The sequence below is a fragment of the Gopherus evgoodei genome, chromosome 2, assembly GCF_007399415.2.
Source record: "Gopherus evgoodei ecotype Sinaloan lineage chromosome 2, rGopEvg1_v1.p, whole genome shotgun sequence".
In the NCBI taxonomy this organism is placed as follows: domain Eukaryota; kingdom Metazoa; phylum Chordata; order Testudines; family Testudinidae; genus Gopherus; species Gopherus evgoodei.
The window spans coordinates 152,893,015-152,911,561 of NC_044323.1; the positions used below are offsets into that span (position 1 = coordinate 152,893,015).

At 45.7% G+C, this 18,547-nt stretch overlaps 1 protein-coding gene across 1 annotated transcript in view; it reads right to left on the reverse strand.

Moving 5' to 3' along the window:
• Positions 1-18,547, reverse strand: part of ARHGAP25 (Rho GTPase activating protein 25) — a 44,836-nt gene that overhangs the window by 16,519 nt on the left and 9,770 nt on the right. The window contains exons 2-4 of the mRNA XM_030551982.1: positions 8,919-9,118; positions 4,305-4,392; positions 2,792-2,911 (exon numbers count right to left, since the gene is read on the reverse strand). Coding sequence (XP_030407842.1) covers positions 2,792-2,911; positions 4,305-4,392; positions 8,919-9,118 — 408 coding nt within the window. The remainder of the gene's footprint in view (positions 1-2,791; positions 2,912-4,304; positions 4,393-8,918; positions 9,119-18,547) is intronic.

An 18,547-nucleotide genomic window follows, 5' to 3' on the forward strand; every position in this document is an offset into this window, starting at 1 on the left:
GGCTCCAGAATACTAATGGCAAAGGGTCCCACGGCCTCCTATTATATTTTTCCCCGTAATGTGTTCACCTCCTGTTCCGAAGGCTGAAATAATCCCTGAGTATCTCTTGCAGATCAGCATTATGCTCATAAATACTCCCGTCTGGAACCACAAGACTTGTCAGCACCTGCCTTGTGGTGTTTTTTTTCATTGACACAAGACTCCCTTTTGCTTTTAAATAATGAACATAAACCTGTCATTGTACTCAGTAAAAGTATAAATGGCTCCTTTTTTTTAGTAGCTCATTATCTGCTATCACCCTGGAGGATCATAAAAATCAACCCTCTACCTACATGGCTCTATACATCAGTCATTCCGTCTGACACACTGTTAGCACGTCAGCCAGCTCAAAGATGCTTCTTGGGTGTCAGGCTGGTAAAGGGGCTCAGAGGCATTTTGAAAGATTTCATTTCACTCGGCACAACCTCTCCGCTTTTTAACATGGAGCAAATTGACAAACAGCTGCCTTATCTACATGAGTCACTGGGGGCATTTCTCAAGGGCAATGCAACCCAAGCCTAAGGCATGCAGATGTACAAAATAGTCTATGTCCTATTCTCAAGCCTGCTGTTTGGGAATCCATTAACCTCCAAGTTAATTTATACCATGGTATGGGTCAACATCACTGAAAAGAGGCTTGGAGCCTTATTTACAGTGAGGCCTCTTTACACTCGCTTTAAGGCTGCTTTACCCTGCCAGTGCAATTCCTTAGTGTAAATGAGCATCAGGCCTGGAGTCTTTATTTGCGATCATGTGACTTTTTGGGAGGCTGATCTTGGAAATCCCTTGCTCAAATGACCCTAGCTTTGAACCACTGATGATACTGCAACTTTCCAAATGATCAGAGGGGGGTTTAGAGCACTTAGAAAAACTGGCTTTTAAACATTAACCTAAACTATAGCAGAGTGACCGGCTTGGCTAGAATAAAGATGCTCTAATCAATGCCAACCACTAACATCAGGTCTTCATCTGGATATAGTTATTATTTGAATCACAGTAGCACTGAAAGGCCCCAACTGACTTCAGGGCTCTGTTGTGCTATGAGCTGTATAGTCACATAGTGAAAGGCAGTCCCTGCCCAAAGAGCTAAGGGCTTAAATAGACAAGATGGACAAAAAGAGGAATGAGGAAACAGAGGAGGAGAGAATTGTCCTGGTCAGTAATAAACACAACCCATGTTTAATCCAGTGCTCTGTCCATTGGACCATGGCCCATGCTGTGTGTGTGTGTGTCTCTCTCTCCCCTATATTTTTATATAAAATACTCAGTTCACTCCTATATGAAATACGACTAATTCTGAAGATGAATCATTCTTGATTGCAAAGCCCGTCAGTTTGAGCCCACCACAGAAGGTTCCTCTGTTGTAGGCTTTACCCTGGGGCTGTTACAATGTCACTTGCGGGGAGTGTCAATAATGCTGTAAGATCATGAGCAAAATACTAACTTTTTTTTTTTAAATGTTTAGTTAGTATTATAAAGCACTGTCATGGTCAGATACCACAGTGATGGGCACTCCTGGAAATCCTTAAGATAGATGGATGAGATCAATATTCCCATTGCCTCTGGGTGTAGCTACAACACTGGCAAATTTACAAAACACTCCCCCTCCTCCCCCTTTGCACAGGCATAAATAGCTGCACAAGGTGCTGGGCTGTGGGGAACCAGATGCTATAGCTCTCTTCTGCACCCAGCAGGGGGAGGGGAGATGACCAGGATGCCCATGTTACAAAGACATACCTTGTGACTCTGCTGAGAATGGGCCAGATGGCTATGGGACAAAGGGACGCAGTGTGGTCTAGAAGTTAGAGCAAGGGAATCTATATCTGGATTTCATGAGTTCTATTCTTGGCTCTTCCACTGACTCACTGATTGCTCTGGCTAGAAGTTGTTCTAGGGCTGGATGCCTACTGATGTCAATGGGAGTCTCTTTCCAAGGGATCAGGTCCATAGCACCCCACTTACTTTTGGGCTGTTATTTACTTAAAATGCAAATTCTTTGGGGCAGGGACCACCTTTTACCTCTGTTTGTACAGCGCCTGGTGCAGTGGGGTCCTGATCCATGAGTAGGGATCCTCAGCAATTGCACAATACAAATAAATAATAATATATAAATAAATAACACATAACCCTTCCGTGTTCCCATTACAACAATTTACCTACACGGCAGCTATGTTGAAAGGTTTAATTAGCATATGTAAAGTGCTTTGATTTCCTTGGGTGAAAGTTAAGAACATAAGAATTGCCATACTGTGTCAGACCAAAGGTCCATCTAGCCCAGTATCCCATCTTCTGATAGTGGCCAATCCCAGGTGCCCCAAAAGGAATGCACAGAACTGGTAATCATCAAGTGATTCATTCCCAGCTTCTGGCAAACAGAGACTAGGGACACCATCCCTGCCCATCCTGGCTAACAGCCATTGATGGATCTATCCTCCATGAAGCTGACTGTGTGGAAAAAATACTTCCTTTTGTTCGTTTTAAACCTGCTGTCTATTAATTTCATTTGGTGATCCCTAGTTCTTGTGTTTATGAGACAGAGTAAATAACACTCGCTTATTTACTTTCTCCACACCAATCATGATTTTATAGACTCTATCATGTCCCCTCTTAGTCGTCTCTTTTCCAAGCTGAAAAGACCCAGTTTTACTAATCTCTCCTCATATGGCAGCCATTCCATACCCCTAATCTATGCTATAGAAGCATAAGATGTTATTGAAAAGCCACCTCCGGGGCCATTTCAGCTCCCCTTTACCTCCTGATGGAGATCCCACCACTCTTCGGATCGACTTAACCCACTCATCCATCTCGGATTGGGAGTTGGCCATCAGTACATAGGAGTCTTGTCCTGTTCGATTCTGGTCTCCTGAGACCCCTGCAAAAATAATTACTCGTAAAGGGAGTTTGGTGTGGAACAAAGACACATGCCCTTATTGATTTCTTAGCTAAGTGCTATGGGCCCAAAAAACCCATTATCCCATTCATCTCGATCTGGCTATAAAATGAGGTGGTGTCTCAGGGAGACGTGTTGTTTACACTATCTCTCCATCTTTAAAGCTTTCCACCAATGAAATAAACTAACAGAAAATGAACATCGCAGTGGAGTGAATAGTTATCCTGTTTTCTCTCAACGCTCTGCTTGGTGCATTTACCTGGTACTTCTCCCAAAGTATTTTCCAGAGTGACTTACAAATTTGGGGCCTGATTCTCTTCCCCCCCCCACAACAATGTCTCTCCAGCGACTGTAGAGGAGATACTCTTGGTTTACCCTGGTATAAATAAGAGGACAATCAGGTCCCATATATACTTACACAAATCCTTTAGCCACCAGTGAAAAGCAGCCAACTCTGGAGTGGAATGTGGCAGTTCTTTATCAGTTTAAGACTGAGTGAAGCACAAATGGCAAGTTGAAATTAGTCATTTTTATTTAGACCCAAATTGGGCACTTGTCAGGACACTGGAGTTCTACTCCCAGTGAGTAGAGCTGGCTGGAAAATGGAATTTCTGTCATTTCCTGACATTTCAAATTTTGTTTTTGTTATGAATCAGAAACAAATTGAAAATTATGAAATTTCTCACAAAATGGAAATTCTGAAAAATTTAAATTTGGAAGCATTTTGTTTTGATAATGTTGAACCATAATGTAATATAAAATATTAGACTGCTAGCAGCTGAAAGCCTATGCTATTGCATGGGTGTAGTTTGTAATATCAAATGGCTGAGAACTTAAAACTGGAGGGTAACAAACTGTGAATCCCAGTGATGGTTGAACTCTTGATATTCTGAACAAAAAGACCTCTTGACCATGTTTGTAGCAGTTTCCATTATTTCACACTGAGTCAACAGACATTCTAGGCTTCAGAGTAATGCACACAGAGTGACAATCCTGGAATCTTATTATACAGACAATATAAAATTCAACAGGAAGTCAAATGAAATGAGAACATTGAAATAAAACATTTTACCTTATGACATGTTTTGATATTGAAATTAGATGAGAGAGCCAAAAACATTCATTTTGACACTTTTCCCATCAAAATTTTTGCCACAATCGATTGTTTCCAGAAAACATCTAGATGTCAGCAAAACTGCATTTTCTCACAGAAAACCATTCCATCAAAAAAATTTCAAGCAGCTCTCCCAATGAGTCTCCCCCATGCTTGGTGGATCTACAGGTGGGGCACCATATTAAGCCATAAGCATGAGATGTCTAGCCTTGTGAGACAAGAAGGAGACGGGAGATCTCTGTATTGTGTCATTGTGCTCACCTGGGATGATTTCAAAGATAAACTTCCCAGCTTCCTCTGGGTTGCTGACTGCCTCCTTGATAGTGCTTCCCTGCAGAAACAGGCAGCCCTAGAAACAAAGACAGCAATAGACTTGAATCAGCCATTTAAAAATAACTCTCCTCTTTGCATCTTGTTGGTAATGATGGATCGAACCATAGCAATTTCGGGCTGGAAGGGACCTCCAGAAGTCATCAGGTCCAGCTGCCTGCACTGTAGCAGGACTGAGTAAACCTAGACCATCTCTGACAGGTGTTTGTCAAACATGTTCTTAAAAAATCTCCAATGATGGGGATTCTACAACCTCCCTCAGAAGCCTGTTCCAGAGCTTAACTACCCTCATAGTTAGAAAGTTTTCCCTAGTTTCTAACCTAAGCCTCCCTTTCTTCAGATGAAGCCCATTACTACTTGCCCTACCTGTGGTGGACATGGAAAAGAATTGATCACCACCCTCTTTGTAACAGCTCTAAACATATTTGAAGACTGTTAACAGGTCCTCTCCTCAGTTTTATTGCTCAAGACTGAACAGGCACCGTTTTTTTTAACTTTTCCTCATAGGTCACATTTAAACCTTCATCATTTTTGTTGCTGTCTTCTGGACTCTCCCCAATTTGTCCACGTCTTCTTTAAAGCATGGTGCCTAGAAATGGACACATTACTCCAGCTGAGGTCTTGCCAATGCCTAGGAGAGTGTGCCAATTACCTTCTGTGTCTTACATACAACACTCCTGTTAATATATCCCAGATTAACATTAGCCTTTTTTTTTTTTTTGCAACTGCACCACATTGTTGACTCTCATTCAATTTGTGATCCACTGTAATCCCTCAGATCCATCTCAGCAGTACCACCATCTAGCCAGTTATTTAAGAAGAATATCCCTTTGGCTGGCCACACGGTGAGAAGGTTTGAAGAACATCTCCTTTAGCCTGGATTCTCTCACTGTGGATTAGGGATGCACCAATTTCAAACTGACTGAGCAGATTACATTCTATTACAATAAAGGCCACAGCAGTTATCACCAAGATCATCAGGCTTATGACTCTTGTTTCCACGTCATCAGATCACATGTCCAACCTAAAAAGAGATGTGGACCCAGGCTGGCAGACATAACTGCATGAGTCAGCACAAGCAATGTCTCAGAATAGGGCTGCAGAGGAGAGTAAGAAGTGGTGCCATGGATGGCAACAGAGAGGGCTTTAGCTAATTACATGTTTATGTAGCCCACTTTGCTCAGGCCACATGTGGGGATTACACCCAGCATCTTGGCAGTGCTAAAAGAATGAACCAGGCTGTTTATAGTAATACCAATAGTAATAATAATTAATAGTGAACTTCTACCGCTGCAGGCTGAGGTTCTCAACAGAAATATGGATGCATAGTTCCCTTTGAAATTAATGGGAGTAGTATCTCTACATCCCCTGGATAGCTCTGCCAGTCTCCATGTTCTAGCTAGAAGCAGTAGCAGACTCATATCTAGAGTTGACAGGAATTTTGTCATCAAAGTAATTTCAACAAAAAAATGGCTTTACATTTTCCACAATTTTTTGGTTTTTTATGTAATTTTCATTGACATTTCCTACAAAAAAAAGCAGAGTGTTTTTTTTTGCTTTGATTTGGGGGGGGGGACCCATGGAAAAAAATCAGTTTGGGCTAAAAATGCTTAGTTTTTAGTTGAGTGAAAAATGGTTTTCAGAAACAAAAAAAAAGTCAGTTAAAAAAACAACAAGAAAAATTGCAGGACATTTTTTTCCAAAATGGAAAAGAGAAAAAAACATTTTTAAATTTCCTCCACAAAATATAAAATATATATATCTCTTTTACCAGCTCTACTTGTATGTGGATCAGCCATTATCATGGGGATGTGTAACATATTAAACCAGGGATTATGCTTATGTTTTGGAGACAGCAGCTGAGTTAAAGGCAGTTTGGATGTTAAAAGCTGACTGATAAAAACACCTTGTGTAGCCATTGGGATGGAAGACAGGGTACCATGCAGAGAGAGGCTGGTCCTCTCCATCAGGGAGGCCACTCTACATACATGGCCCATCATAGCATTTCATAAGACCTGTGGCCTGCTTCAACACACTATACTAATGGCCAGTTCATTAGAGGTTTATTATTATGTTTACATCAGTTTAGTTTATGCAAGTGTGTAAATAGACAATACTGTACATAGAAACAACCTATCTAAATACACACAAAACAAGCTGAACTTTAAAATATAAATCATTATAGGTGACTATTCATATTTTAATAAGATTCACAATGTTTGGTCCACTTGAGATTGTGCTTAGGCCCTCCTGTGTAATAAGCTTGGGCACCACTGTTCTACGTTATTAATCTTCCTTCTCTCAAGGACACATGGAGCTATAGAAGGAGGCAGGGCCATGTACCTGCATTACTACCCTGGGAGTTTGTGATGTTCTATTTTTGTGTCATTCAGAGGAGATTTAAGCAGGTTCAGAGACCCAACTTGGAAGAGTCAGGCAGCTCCTTTAAAAGAAAGATCCTGCAGCTGTGGGTGAAATTCCATCTAAGTCACTGGAGCTGTTCCCCTATATACCAGCAGCAGTAGCAGATGAAACCTTTGAAGTCAAGGGATCTGAGCCTAAATGGACCAGCAGGAAATCTCCCCACCCCCACATGCGGCCATGCAAGTGAATTGTGAGCTGTCCAACCATGGCCATGGCTTTGTAAAGGTTGTTTGAAATGTTAGCTGCTGTTAACACCTCTTGTGCATTCAGCTGTGTTGCAAATGATGTGGCAGGGAGGCATGGGGGTGAGGAGGCAGAAAGGGATGAAAGATAAGTGGCAGGGCATGAATAAAGGCCTTCTGAGCTCCCCTCCTATTTTGTGACTATGGCAATAAACCCTTAGGGAGCTGGGGCCCACAGAAATCAGTATAAATCAGATCTACTAAAGAATATATTTCTGAAGAGCAAATACCCTGGCCTTGGAATGCACCAGATTACATGGTGTTATCACAAAGGATCCCCTTCCCAAAGGGTCGTCCCTGCTCTGCAAAATTCAGACTACATTTTGCCCTGAGTTTTTTGTAAGCTCTATTTTTTGCCCTTTCCTTCTTCACCTTATTCCCTCCAGCTCTCTTGGATGACCAGGCTCACAGTTGTGGTGCTGGCCACCCCAGGGTGCCAGTAGCTCTGGAAGCTCTGTAAATGGGCCCCATACATTCCCTACAAAGCTGCATAATTCATTCTGCCTCACTGCACATCTGCTAAGGTCCTCCCCCCACTCCCCATTTCATAACCAGAGAAAACAGAGTTCTACATCAAGGCTTGGCCTAAACTTAAACCCTGGAGCGGAACAACCCCAAGACAGGACCTGGAACCCAACATTAGAGAGGCTTTCTCTTCCCGGATCTCTAGTTGTCAGCTCAAGTGCAACATGGCTAAAACTATTCTTAATCTTCCCCATCTCCTTTCTCAATCACTGTGAACAACACCGCCATCCTACCAGTTACTCAGGACCGTAACCTGGGCATCAGCTTCGACTCCAACCTCTCTCTAGAACCTCACTGGCAGGCTATGTCTAAATCTTGCCAATTCTTTCCACAACACGTCTCTAAGACACGGCCTTTCCTATCCATCCACCCCACTAAGACTCTAATTCAAGCTCTCATCATGCTGCATCTCCATCACTGCACCATCCTTCTCACTGGCCTTGACAAATGCAAACTTGCCTCTCTCCTAGGGTGACCAGACAGCAAGTGTGAAAAATGAGGACTTGGGGAGGTGATGGAATAGGAGGCTGTATAAGAAAAAGACCCAAAAATCAGGACTGTCCCTATAAAATCGGGATGTCTGGCCACCCTACTCTCTCCTATCCATTCAGAATACTGCTGCAAAGATCATTCTCCTAGTCTGTTGCATGGACATCAGCCATTGTTGCCTCCCTCTTCTTTCTCACCTCAAACACAAGCTGCTTGTCTTCACTTCCAGGCCCTTCATGGCCCACCATCATCCTTCCTATCATCTCTCAGTCACTATCAAAAATGTCGACTCTCACCTCAGATCAGCCCACTGTGCCAGCCTCTATCATCTACTTCTTACATTTTCAAACAAGCAGCTTCGTGCTTTCTCGCATCCTGCCCCTCACACTTGGGATAAGCTTCCCTTAAACAGCTGCAAAATGAACTCGTTCGCCTCTTTCCGAACCCTCCTTAAAGCTCTCCTTTGCCACAAGGCCTAGAAAACACTTGTCAGCGGTTAGCACACCGGCGTGCTGAGACCACTGCCTGTTACACTGACCAATATTGTCTCATTGTTACCATTGGTCTGTCTGTATCCACCACTTATCCATATCCAAACTCTTATATGTAGCTTGTAAGCAGCTTGGGGCAGGGACCCCTTCTGTGTTTGTACAGTGCCTAATACAATGGAGTCTTGGTCCCTGAGTGGGACTCCTCAGTGCGATGGAAAGACAAGTAATAATAAATAGTAATATCAGTACGGCAGGGAGCAGAATATTCAGGGGCTTACCTCTGTGCTACATCGTCCCTGCCAAAAAACATCTCCCCTATGCCTACCTTCAGGACCCTTCCTAGACCTAGGATACAAAGTGCTGGCTCACTGTACCTGGGGCTTGGCATCTTCCTCATCCTTGTAGTAACACAACTGCTGGCCCCTCAGTACAAAGTACCGCTGCTGCCAGTTCTTGACGATGGAGCGCTGCTTCTTCAGCCAGCCTATCTTCAGGGGCCGCTCCAGCAGGTTGGGAGAGGCTGCCCAGTTGCAAGCTGCCATGGGATCACCCGTCATCACGCTCCTGGAACGAGCTGGAAAGAGGAAGACAGACATATACTGACAGAGGGACATGGGATTCAAAGGAGCTCCCAGGTAGAGATTTTCAAAGCTGTCCCATTAGGGGAAAGCCCACCGTAGCATGGAAAGTGGGTCTCTTCAGACAGAGTTAAGTAAAACCTGAAATCAATTGCTCTGAGGCAATCAGAAGCAGCTATCTGTCCCCTCTGCCTGTGTAAAGCCAACGGGCTAGAGGCTTTTAAAGGAAGTGGCTGCAGTATCTGTCAAAATATGCTTCCTTTTTCCTGCGTGGGAGTTACTGTCTCACAAATGAGAGAAGACAATAATTAGCATCTATATGGGACTGTTTCATTTAGACTCGTTCCAAAAAAAAAAAAGACACAGCAGTGATGGGGGAACTTTCAAAATGTGTTTTAAAGCAGTGGTTCTCAGCCAGAGGTACACATACCCCTGGAGATATGCAGAGGTCTTCCCGGGGATACATCAAGTCATCTAGATATTTGCCTAGTTTTACAACAGTCTACATAAAAGCACAAGTGAAGTCAATACAAACTAAAATTTCATACAGACGACTTGTTTCTATCTCTCTATATACCATACACTCAAATGTAAGTATAATATTTATATTCCAATTGATTTATTTTATAATTATATGATAAAAATGAGAAAGTCAGACTTTTTTTCAGTAATAGTGTGGCTGTGACACTTTTGTACTTTTAGGTCTGATTGTGTAAGCAAGTAGTTTTTAAGTGAAGTGAAACTTGGAGGGTACACAAGACAAATCAGACTTGGGAATGGTTAAGAGCCACTGTTTTTTAAACTATTTACACTGGCTGATACTTCCAAAGGTGCCATCTGCCTTTTGAACAGCTCACACAACACATAACATATCTGAAAGGCCAATGAGATTGCGAACTCTTCAGGGCCAGTGCTGTCTTTTATTGTGCGGTAGAGAGGTTCCTGGCATAAAGGGGCCCTGATCCTGATGGGTATCTCTAGGAGATACAGCAATGTCGAATACCGATCCGGGGAGAACATTTCCTAAAGAGGAAAAGTATCACTGCTCCTTTCATTTTCATCTGTGGGACAGTCATCTGGGCACATAAATAGCTGTGCATCACACTCTGAGCATCGCAGGTCAGATTGTATTGTCATTATGTGCATGGCCAATACCGTAAAAATACAGTGCAACTCTGTTTTACTGGTCCCTGCTTGTGGTAGCCATTTGACTTTCTGGGTGTGATTGTCCTCTCTCCTCATCAGCATAAATGGGGAATAAGTGCACTGACGTCAACAAAGTAAAGCTGCTGTGAGTGACCTAGGACTCAGGCCCTCTGAATCATCAGTCACATTTCAAAAGTCATTTCCTGTTGGCATGAATGTTCTTGCTCTTTATGCAATAGTAATCATAAAATCTACATCTCGTCTAGTGCTTTTTAGAAAGGAGGTCAGTATTGTTATCCCTATTTTACAAATGGGGAAACTGAGGCACAGTGGGGTGAAGTGACTTACTCCAGGTCACTGAGGAGCAGAACCAGGGACTGAACCTAGATCTACTGAAGCCCAGTCTAGTACACTGGCCAAGGCCACAGCAGGCTGTTCCAAGAGGTTAAAGTCTGCAAAGTTAAAGACCTTCATACCTCTTCAGAGCTGCTCAGTTGCTCTGTCCACCTATCTATTTATATGGCCCCCACTACCATCTAAGCGGTTCCCATTTACAAGTAAAAATAACAATGACTCTCTCTCTCTCTTCCTTTCCAGCTTGATTTGTTTTGTTTGTCTGCTTGCTTCCATCTGTGCACATGGTGAGCAGGCACATCCTATGTCTATGTGCAGACATGTGCGTATGTTGGGCGTGTGTGTTGTGCACATGCAAGTGTGTGTTGTGGGCTTGTGACCATGCACCTTTGGTGGAGAAATTATTGAGGGAAGTCTGAGCCAAAGAAATGAGTTGTGTGTAGACTTCTGAAAGTGCTTCATGGTTACTTCTGTGGTCAGGGAGTGTTAGGGGCGCTGGAACAGTTTGTACAGTGGGGGCTGAGAGCCATCTAACCAAACTGTAAATGATGGGAACCACTTCAAGCCAGGAGGTGCTGCAGCACCCCACACATCTCTAAGTCTAGCACTTATAGGGAGCGTTGCAGTTTAGGGGACTGCCAGTGAGGGTTGAATACAGCCCAACTCCCCCACTTTGCCATTAAAACACCTCCAGAAGAAGAGCCCACTCTGTCGTTGCAAAACAGAAACCTGCCTCTTTCAACTCATCTAGTCACATGCACCGGGGCGGAGTGGCTGCACAATGCTGCCGGTTCAATTATGTTTCACACTTAATTTGCACGAGTGCAAAGAACTCCTCCAGGTGTGAGGCAGCAGAGAATCAGGGTTTTTGTTCCTGGGCGTGTGTTGATATGGGAAGTTCCCCAATATACGGATCTGGATTTAGAGTAGGCTTTTCAGAAGGGACCTGAGTTAATCTTTCAGTGGGATTTGAATGCCAAGCTCCTTTACAGTATATTTACGGTGCAAAAATAAACCTGCGGTGCTGAATCTTAGAGCCCGGGTCAATTGACTAGAGCTTGCAGGGTGGAGCTAAAAATAGCAGTGTAGATGTTCAGGTGTGGGCTGGAGCCCAGATTCTGAAACCCAGTTTGTGGAGAGGGTCTCAGAGCCCTGGCTCCAGCCTGAGCCCAAATGTCTACACCTTCACTTTTAGCCCTGCAGCCCAAGCCCCGTGAGCCTGAGCCAACTGACCCAGGCTCTGAGATGCAGTGCCATGGATGGTCCTTTGCAATGTAGATGCACCCTGAGACCACAGCCCTAACAAGCATGATCAAAACAGGGGTTTCCTGATCAGAACCTCAGCAGTTAGAACTATTCAAAACTCTATTGCTAACACATCTGTTATTCAAACCCCATGAGAGAGGCTCAGAACATGCTAACAAAACACCTGCTAATTTACAGGAGCATTCCTATTCCCTGATCACATCCCTTCATGCCACACAGGGGATGTTCACTACTCAGCGGGTTAGGATTTTTAGAGGATGATGCACAGCATGAGGGCTGGACAGAGTGAAAATCTGACTTCATTAAACTGAATGTTACTGTCTGGAGAGCGCAGCCCTACTAATGCAGAGGCCGTTCTGCAAATGTTTGTTTTGCAAAACCACAAACCGCTTCTAACGTTTTAAACCAGGACTGGGCAAATTGGAAACCATTCCATCTCTGTTGTACTACAAGCCACGGTCCCGCGCACAGCAATCAGACAGCGCACGCTCTTGGCTGACAGCTCCATTCTGATGAAAAGCATCCTCCAGGCGGCTACCATAATAAGTCAAATGAGCAGGATGAAAGGTGCTGTCTATGAAAAAGTATTCACTGCAGAGTTAGCCTGGGGTAGTTTAGCGTGAATGGAGCGTCCCCGCTACAAACATCTACCCGAGCCAGACCCGTGTGGCAGCATCCACAATGGTTCTGTGCTGGCCCATGTGTCAGGTCGGATTTCTAGCAAGATATCCTGTGGTTTTTGGTGGTGCATTGAAGTGGGCCACTCTATGAGCTCATTTGCAGAGTATTGTCTCATCTGTCCTTCCTACGGTAATGCTCGTGCGGGTCTTACTGACATCACACCACACCAGAAGGCAGGTATATCAGCTTCTGGCCAACTGCAGCACAGGAAATGGATTTCTTGGATGGCATGTCTCTGTTCCAATGCTGTACAAGTGTAGCAGGGATAGGCTTGACAGACTAAGCACCTGGGCTGGATCAGCCTGAGTTCTCACTGTAAAGTAGGGAGGTTGCCAGCCTGGGTTGAAGTAAAACCCAAGATGTAGCCTATAATCTCAGCCATGCCTGCTAGCCTGATGTTAAAGCACCCTCAAGCCCGGGTGACATGTTCTGTGTAGATTGAAGGGGTTGGGGGAACACCCAGGCTAACTCTTGGGTCATCCTGTGTGCAGAGTGATACTACATCAGAATGCTCCAGTCTCTCAGGCGGTACAATGGAATTGAAGGGGATGGTCTTATGGTTAAGGCACTGGACTGGGACTCAGGAGATTCCTGGCTCTGCCACAGTTTCCCTATATGAAATGGGGCAAGTCACTTTAACCTCACTATTCCTCAGCTCCCCATCTATACAATGGGGATAATGATACTTGCTTTCTCCCACCCTTTGTTGGTCTTGTCCATTTGTAGTATAACTTAGGGACTGTCTCATACTACGTGTATGGACAGCAACTATCACTCTGGAGTCCTGACCTCAGTTGGGGTCTCTAGACCCCACTGTACTGCAAATTTTAATAAACGCTATGCTTACTTTGCACAGGCACAAAGGACTACACAAGGCAGCAGGCACTGAAGAATCAGGCCCATCATTTTCATCATTGTATCCCAAGCCCATGTGTGGTACTGTAGCTGTCATCTCCAGTAATGGTGATTCCTCATACTTCCCTCAGCAGATTGGTCCATTCTCTAATAGTTAGGAAGCTCAGTGGTACCAGATAACAGAACAAGGAGTAATGGTCTCAAGTTGCAGTGAGGGAGGGTTAGGTTGGATATTGAGAAAAACTTTTTCACTAGGAGGGTGGTGAAGCACTGGAATGGGTTACCTAGGGAGGTGGTGGAATCTACTTCCTTAGAGGTTTTTAAGGTCCGGCTTGACAAAGCCCTGGCTGGGATGATTTAGTTGGAGTTGGTCCCGCTTTGAGCAGGGGGTTGGACTAGATGACCTCCTGAGGTCCCTTCCAACCCTGATATTCTATGACTCCTCTTTAATATTAAACTTTAATTTTCCTTGTTGCAGAGTAAGCCCATTATTGGACCATGAGCATGGCCTCCTTGACTAATGACCTCTTTACAATCCTTCCCATTTCTCTAGATAGTCATTGTGTGCCTTATTTCAGAGGCAAAGGTAGCTAATGCAGCAGCAACAACAGAGATACCCCAGTGGTAACAGCAGCAGTAGCTCCTCGCTCTGTACAATCTACTAATCTACCATCTCCTAACAGGCATTGCCATGCTGGGATGGATCGAAATGAATGCATAGGTTTTTGGCCAGGAGTGCAAACCCCGTGTGTTCACACAATTTTCACGAGTGCAGTCTGACACCAGTACAGCTATACCAGTAGCTTGGCAGAGACAAGGCCTTCAATTGCTCTTCCAGGTGCTATAGCATCACTTGAGTGTAGGGTGACCAGATGTCCCGATTTTATAGGACAGTCCCGATTTTGGGGTCTCTTTCTTGTATAAGTTCCTATTACTCTTCCTACCTCCGTCCCAATTTTTCACATTTGCTGTCAGGTCACCCTACTTGGGTGTGAGCCGCTAAGATGTCCACTCCCATTGCAGAGCAAAACAAAGACCTGCACAGAGCACTGTTATGTGAACTGAATGCCGGCTTGAGCTTCCCACGCCACATGTTAATACACTGAGAGCCTGGACTCCTGGCTTCTCTTCTCAGCCCTGCTTTTCACTGGGACAAGTTATTTAACCTCTGTGTACCTCACATTCCCCATCTGTAAAATGGGGATTTTAGATTTACCCTACCATGCAAGGTGGTTGTGAGGAGTAGCTAACTAATGGAACTATCCTCTGAAGGCCTGTCCACATGGGGGTAATGCGCTCCCTGAGGTCTGATTTCTGAAGCACACTGACATGTTGCACACTGGGCAAGTGTAGTGGTGCAGGTGGCCCATGCTAGCAGGGGATGGGGCAGAAGCAGCCAGGGAGGCTGTGGAAACTTGCAGCTAATTAGGGCCAGGCTTGTTAGGAGCCAAACAGGAGGCAGCTGCCTGGGCAGCCCAGATATAAGGCGCTGCCCAACAGAGCAGAGGGGAGTTTCTCCCTGCCAAGCCAGGGAAGAGGACTGGCTCCCACGGATGGTACCTGAGAGAGAGCAGTGCTGGACAGGCTCAGGGGAATGGAGGGTGAGCTCTGGCCTGTTACCTGCTAGGATACAGGCCCCTGCCAGAAAGGGCCAAAAAGGTGCAAGAGCCAAGGGGAAGTGGCCCAGGGATGATAGGCAGACAAGGGGAGAGGAGGGCAGAGAGAGGCTGCTGCTAGAGGGTCCTTGGGTCGGGACCCAGAGTAGCGAGTGGGCCTGGGTCCCCCCACCTTGCACCGCACATGGCCATGGAGGCGCATGGCCAATACAAACTGCAACTTGCCCTGAAAGTGAGGGGCTAGACTTTGGGTTGTGGTTGGCCCCTGTGGCGGGTGCAAGCCAAAAGACTGCTGTGACCCCCCAGAAGGGGGGTGAGAAAAAAATAGTGGGCACTGCCAAAGGGCAATGTCCTGAAGAGGGCATTGCCAAGCGGGGGAGCAATTAAAGTCCAAAACAGTGGAGTAGAGCAGACAGCGGGCAAGACACCAGCCGCAGAGGACGCTCCAGAGCTGGACTGAGCTCATTCCTGGAGCAACCAGCAGGAGGCGCCACAGTGGTGAGTCCTAACAGCGTTATAGACAGGTAGACTCTGCTGGTGTGCTTTAACATAGTGCTTTCTGAAAAGCACACTAAGGCACCTTTAGTGTGCACCAGCAGGATCTACACTGACCAATTAATGGGCAACACTGCACAACATTAGTGCACTTCAAAATGTGCACCCCCATACAGCACCTTACCCCATCATGTAGACAAGTCTCTAGTTATGCTAGTCCAGCATTTAGGATTTACTCCACTATTTGTTAAATGCTTGGAGAGCCTCAGGCGAAAAGTGCTATAAAACAGCAAAGCATCATTATCACTAGAGCAGTGAGAATGGCTGCCTGAATTTTCAGTTCACTGATGGAACCAAATAATCAGAAGGAAAAAAATTGTTTTGGATGGACCTAAGACGTTTCTAAGTCAAAAGTCATTTAGATTTGAAAAAGCCAAATTTTTATGTGGAAAATGTCAGAAATGAACCATTTCCATTTTTTTTTCTGAGTTTCTTTTTGTTTGTGTGTTTTTTTTCTGACTGATGCAATTTGACACAAATTCCCAAAATGTCAGTTCAAAATGTTCCAGGTTATTCATGGATTTTACACCCTGCAGTTCAGTTCAGATTAAGGCCTGAATCTGCATTTTACTGTGGGGGGGAAAAGTTTGGTCTGAAAATTTTTGTCCAGGTCTAATTATTACAGTAAAGCCTTTAATGATAGTCAGTAGATAACTTCCTGGGCTCAACATTGCCAGGACAATGTTTTCTCACTGTTAAAGATCTGTCCCTAGTAGGCTACCAACTTTTATTGAATGTACAGGGATGGAGCTTGGTCCCATTTAGGCAGCTGAGTAAGGCCCAGATTTTCAAACATGCTCAGCAGTGCCCGGTATGTTAAGCATTTTTGAATATCTGGCCCTTAGGCCCAGGTTGCTGTATTACTATTGCTGGTGGTATTAGCAGCTCTAGGTTCTCCCATACCCAACCATACTCACTGTAGGTTTTCAGAGTCACCTGACTCACCAAGGTCAGGCTGTTTGTACAAAGTTCAACACAGGGGCAGAGCTGCCTTTATTTTGGGCATGGAGGAAGCAGTCAGATGGACTTTATGCATGGCTCTTGCAAGCTAAACCCTGCTGCAGTCTGCAGTAGGATGAGGTTAGACTGTAGGGGTAAGTCTACACCACAAGGCTCCCAGCTCATGTCCAGGCTTGTAGGGGTGGTGAGTTATATGGGCCCCTGGTGCCGGGCTCCAGCAATATTCAGGGCACAGGGGCCAGGTTCCCCCAATGTTCGGGGGCTGGTTCTCTTCCCCAGCCCCGCCTGCTGCCCCCATGCACCTCCCACAGAGCATCCCCGCCTGCCATGCTCCCACACGGCCACTGCTGGCTACGAAAGGGAAGGGCACCAGCGGCAGGCTGAGAGAGGAGGCGCACATGTGATGGCAGCCCCCTCCCCCTGTCACTCACCACAGGGGAGGTGAGGGGGCCCTAGGAGCATGTGCAGTGACAGTGGTGCGGGGGGAGGGGTGCCAAAGGGGTGAGGGAGGCCTGTCCCCTGGAGCTCGCTGTTGCTGGTGGGGAGATGGCTGGGGCGAATCCTCCTCCTCTGACCCCAGCCTCGGGGCAGCCTGCCTGCACCCCAAACTCCTCATTCCTAGCCCCACAGCAGAGCCTGCCCCCCCAGCCAGATCCCTACCCTCCCCCACATCCCAACCCTCTGCCCTAGCCCATAGTCCCTCTCACACCCAAAATCCCTCATCCCCAGCCAGAGCCCTCACCCCCCCCCATGCATCCCAACACTCTGCCCCAGCCCTGAGCCGCTCCCACACCCCTAACCCCCCTCATGGGGAGGGTGGAACTTGGACCCATTCTGGGCACCACCAAAAATTATACAAACCTGCCACCCCTGCAGACTTGTGTTAGCCGGAAGTGAGCTAACATGCTAATAATAGCATCATGGCCATTGAAACTCCAGCCGCAGCTCAAAGGGAGTCATGTGGGTCTAAGACCCCAGCTCCACCCGAGCCGCAGCATCCACACTGCTATTGTTAGCATGCTGACTTGAACCCCGCCAGGGTGAATCTGGCTGCCTGGGCCCTACGCATCTTGCTTTTGTGTTTTTGTTTGGTTTCAGAATAGCAGCCATATTAGTCTGTATGCACAAAAAGAACGAGGAGTACTTGGGGCACCTTAGAGACTAACAAATTTACTTGAGTATAAGCTTTGGTGGGCTACAGCCCACTTCATCTGATGCAACACTGCATTGGATGCAAATAACACTGTTGCTAGAGCACTTCACTGAGGAATCTTCATCAATGCCCATGTTTAATTTGGTAAATCCCAAACTGAGGTTTCTTCCTTAGCCAGAACAGGCTCTTGCTGCCCTGTGGTGCGTTCCAGGTGACCAGGCACTCATTCCGTGAGACTCAGTCATGAGGTGTACAGCTAGGAGCTTTATTGCACCTCATGGGTATCCCTCTTGCACTCCCCAAATCCTGTCCCAGCATCCACAGTCCTCAGTGTGAAATCTGGGCTGGATTCTCTGAGTGGAGTGGTGGGATAAACCTATTCTTTGGTTGGTCCAAAGCCCTGGTCAGGGACTCTGGAGAGGTTACACCCTGCAGTTAGGAAGATACAAATGCAAATTTTTCTGGAGGTCAGATTGAGGAATTTGGTTTAGCCCTTACAGAGAGAGGGGCCAGCTGTGATCTAAACTTCCCAAAGTATAGTGTGTATGGAGCCAGGTTTTGCTTTGCGTCCACCTGTAATGAAGACCCAGACAGAATGCCTCTTCTTCTGGTTGTGGGCAGCATAAGATTATATACTCCCCAGAGGACCTGGAAGTCTCAGCGTAGGAAAATTTCTGTGCTTTTTACGCTTCCTAGGAATATGGCACTAAAACCTATCCCATTCCAATGCCTTCCCCAGTGTTTACATATTTGCAAATAAGTTCAGGGCCTGGGGAACAGCTGTTTTCCTCCACCAGCTCTACCATAAAGTCAGTGAGTAACTTGCCTTAGAACCATTC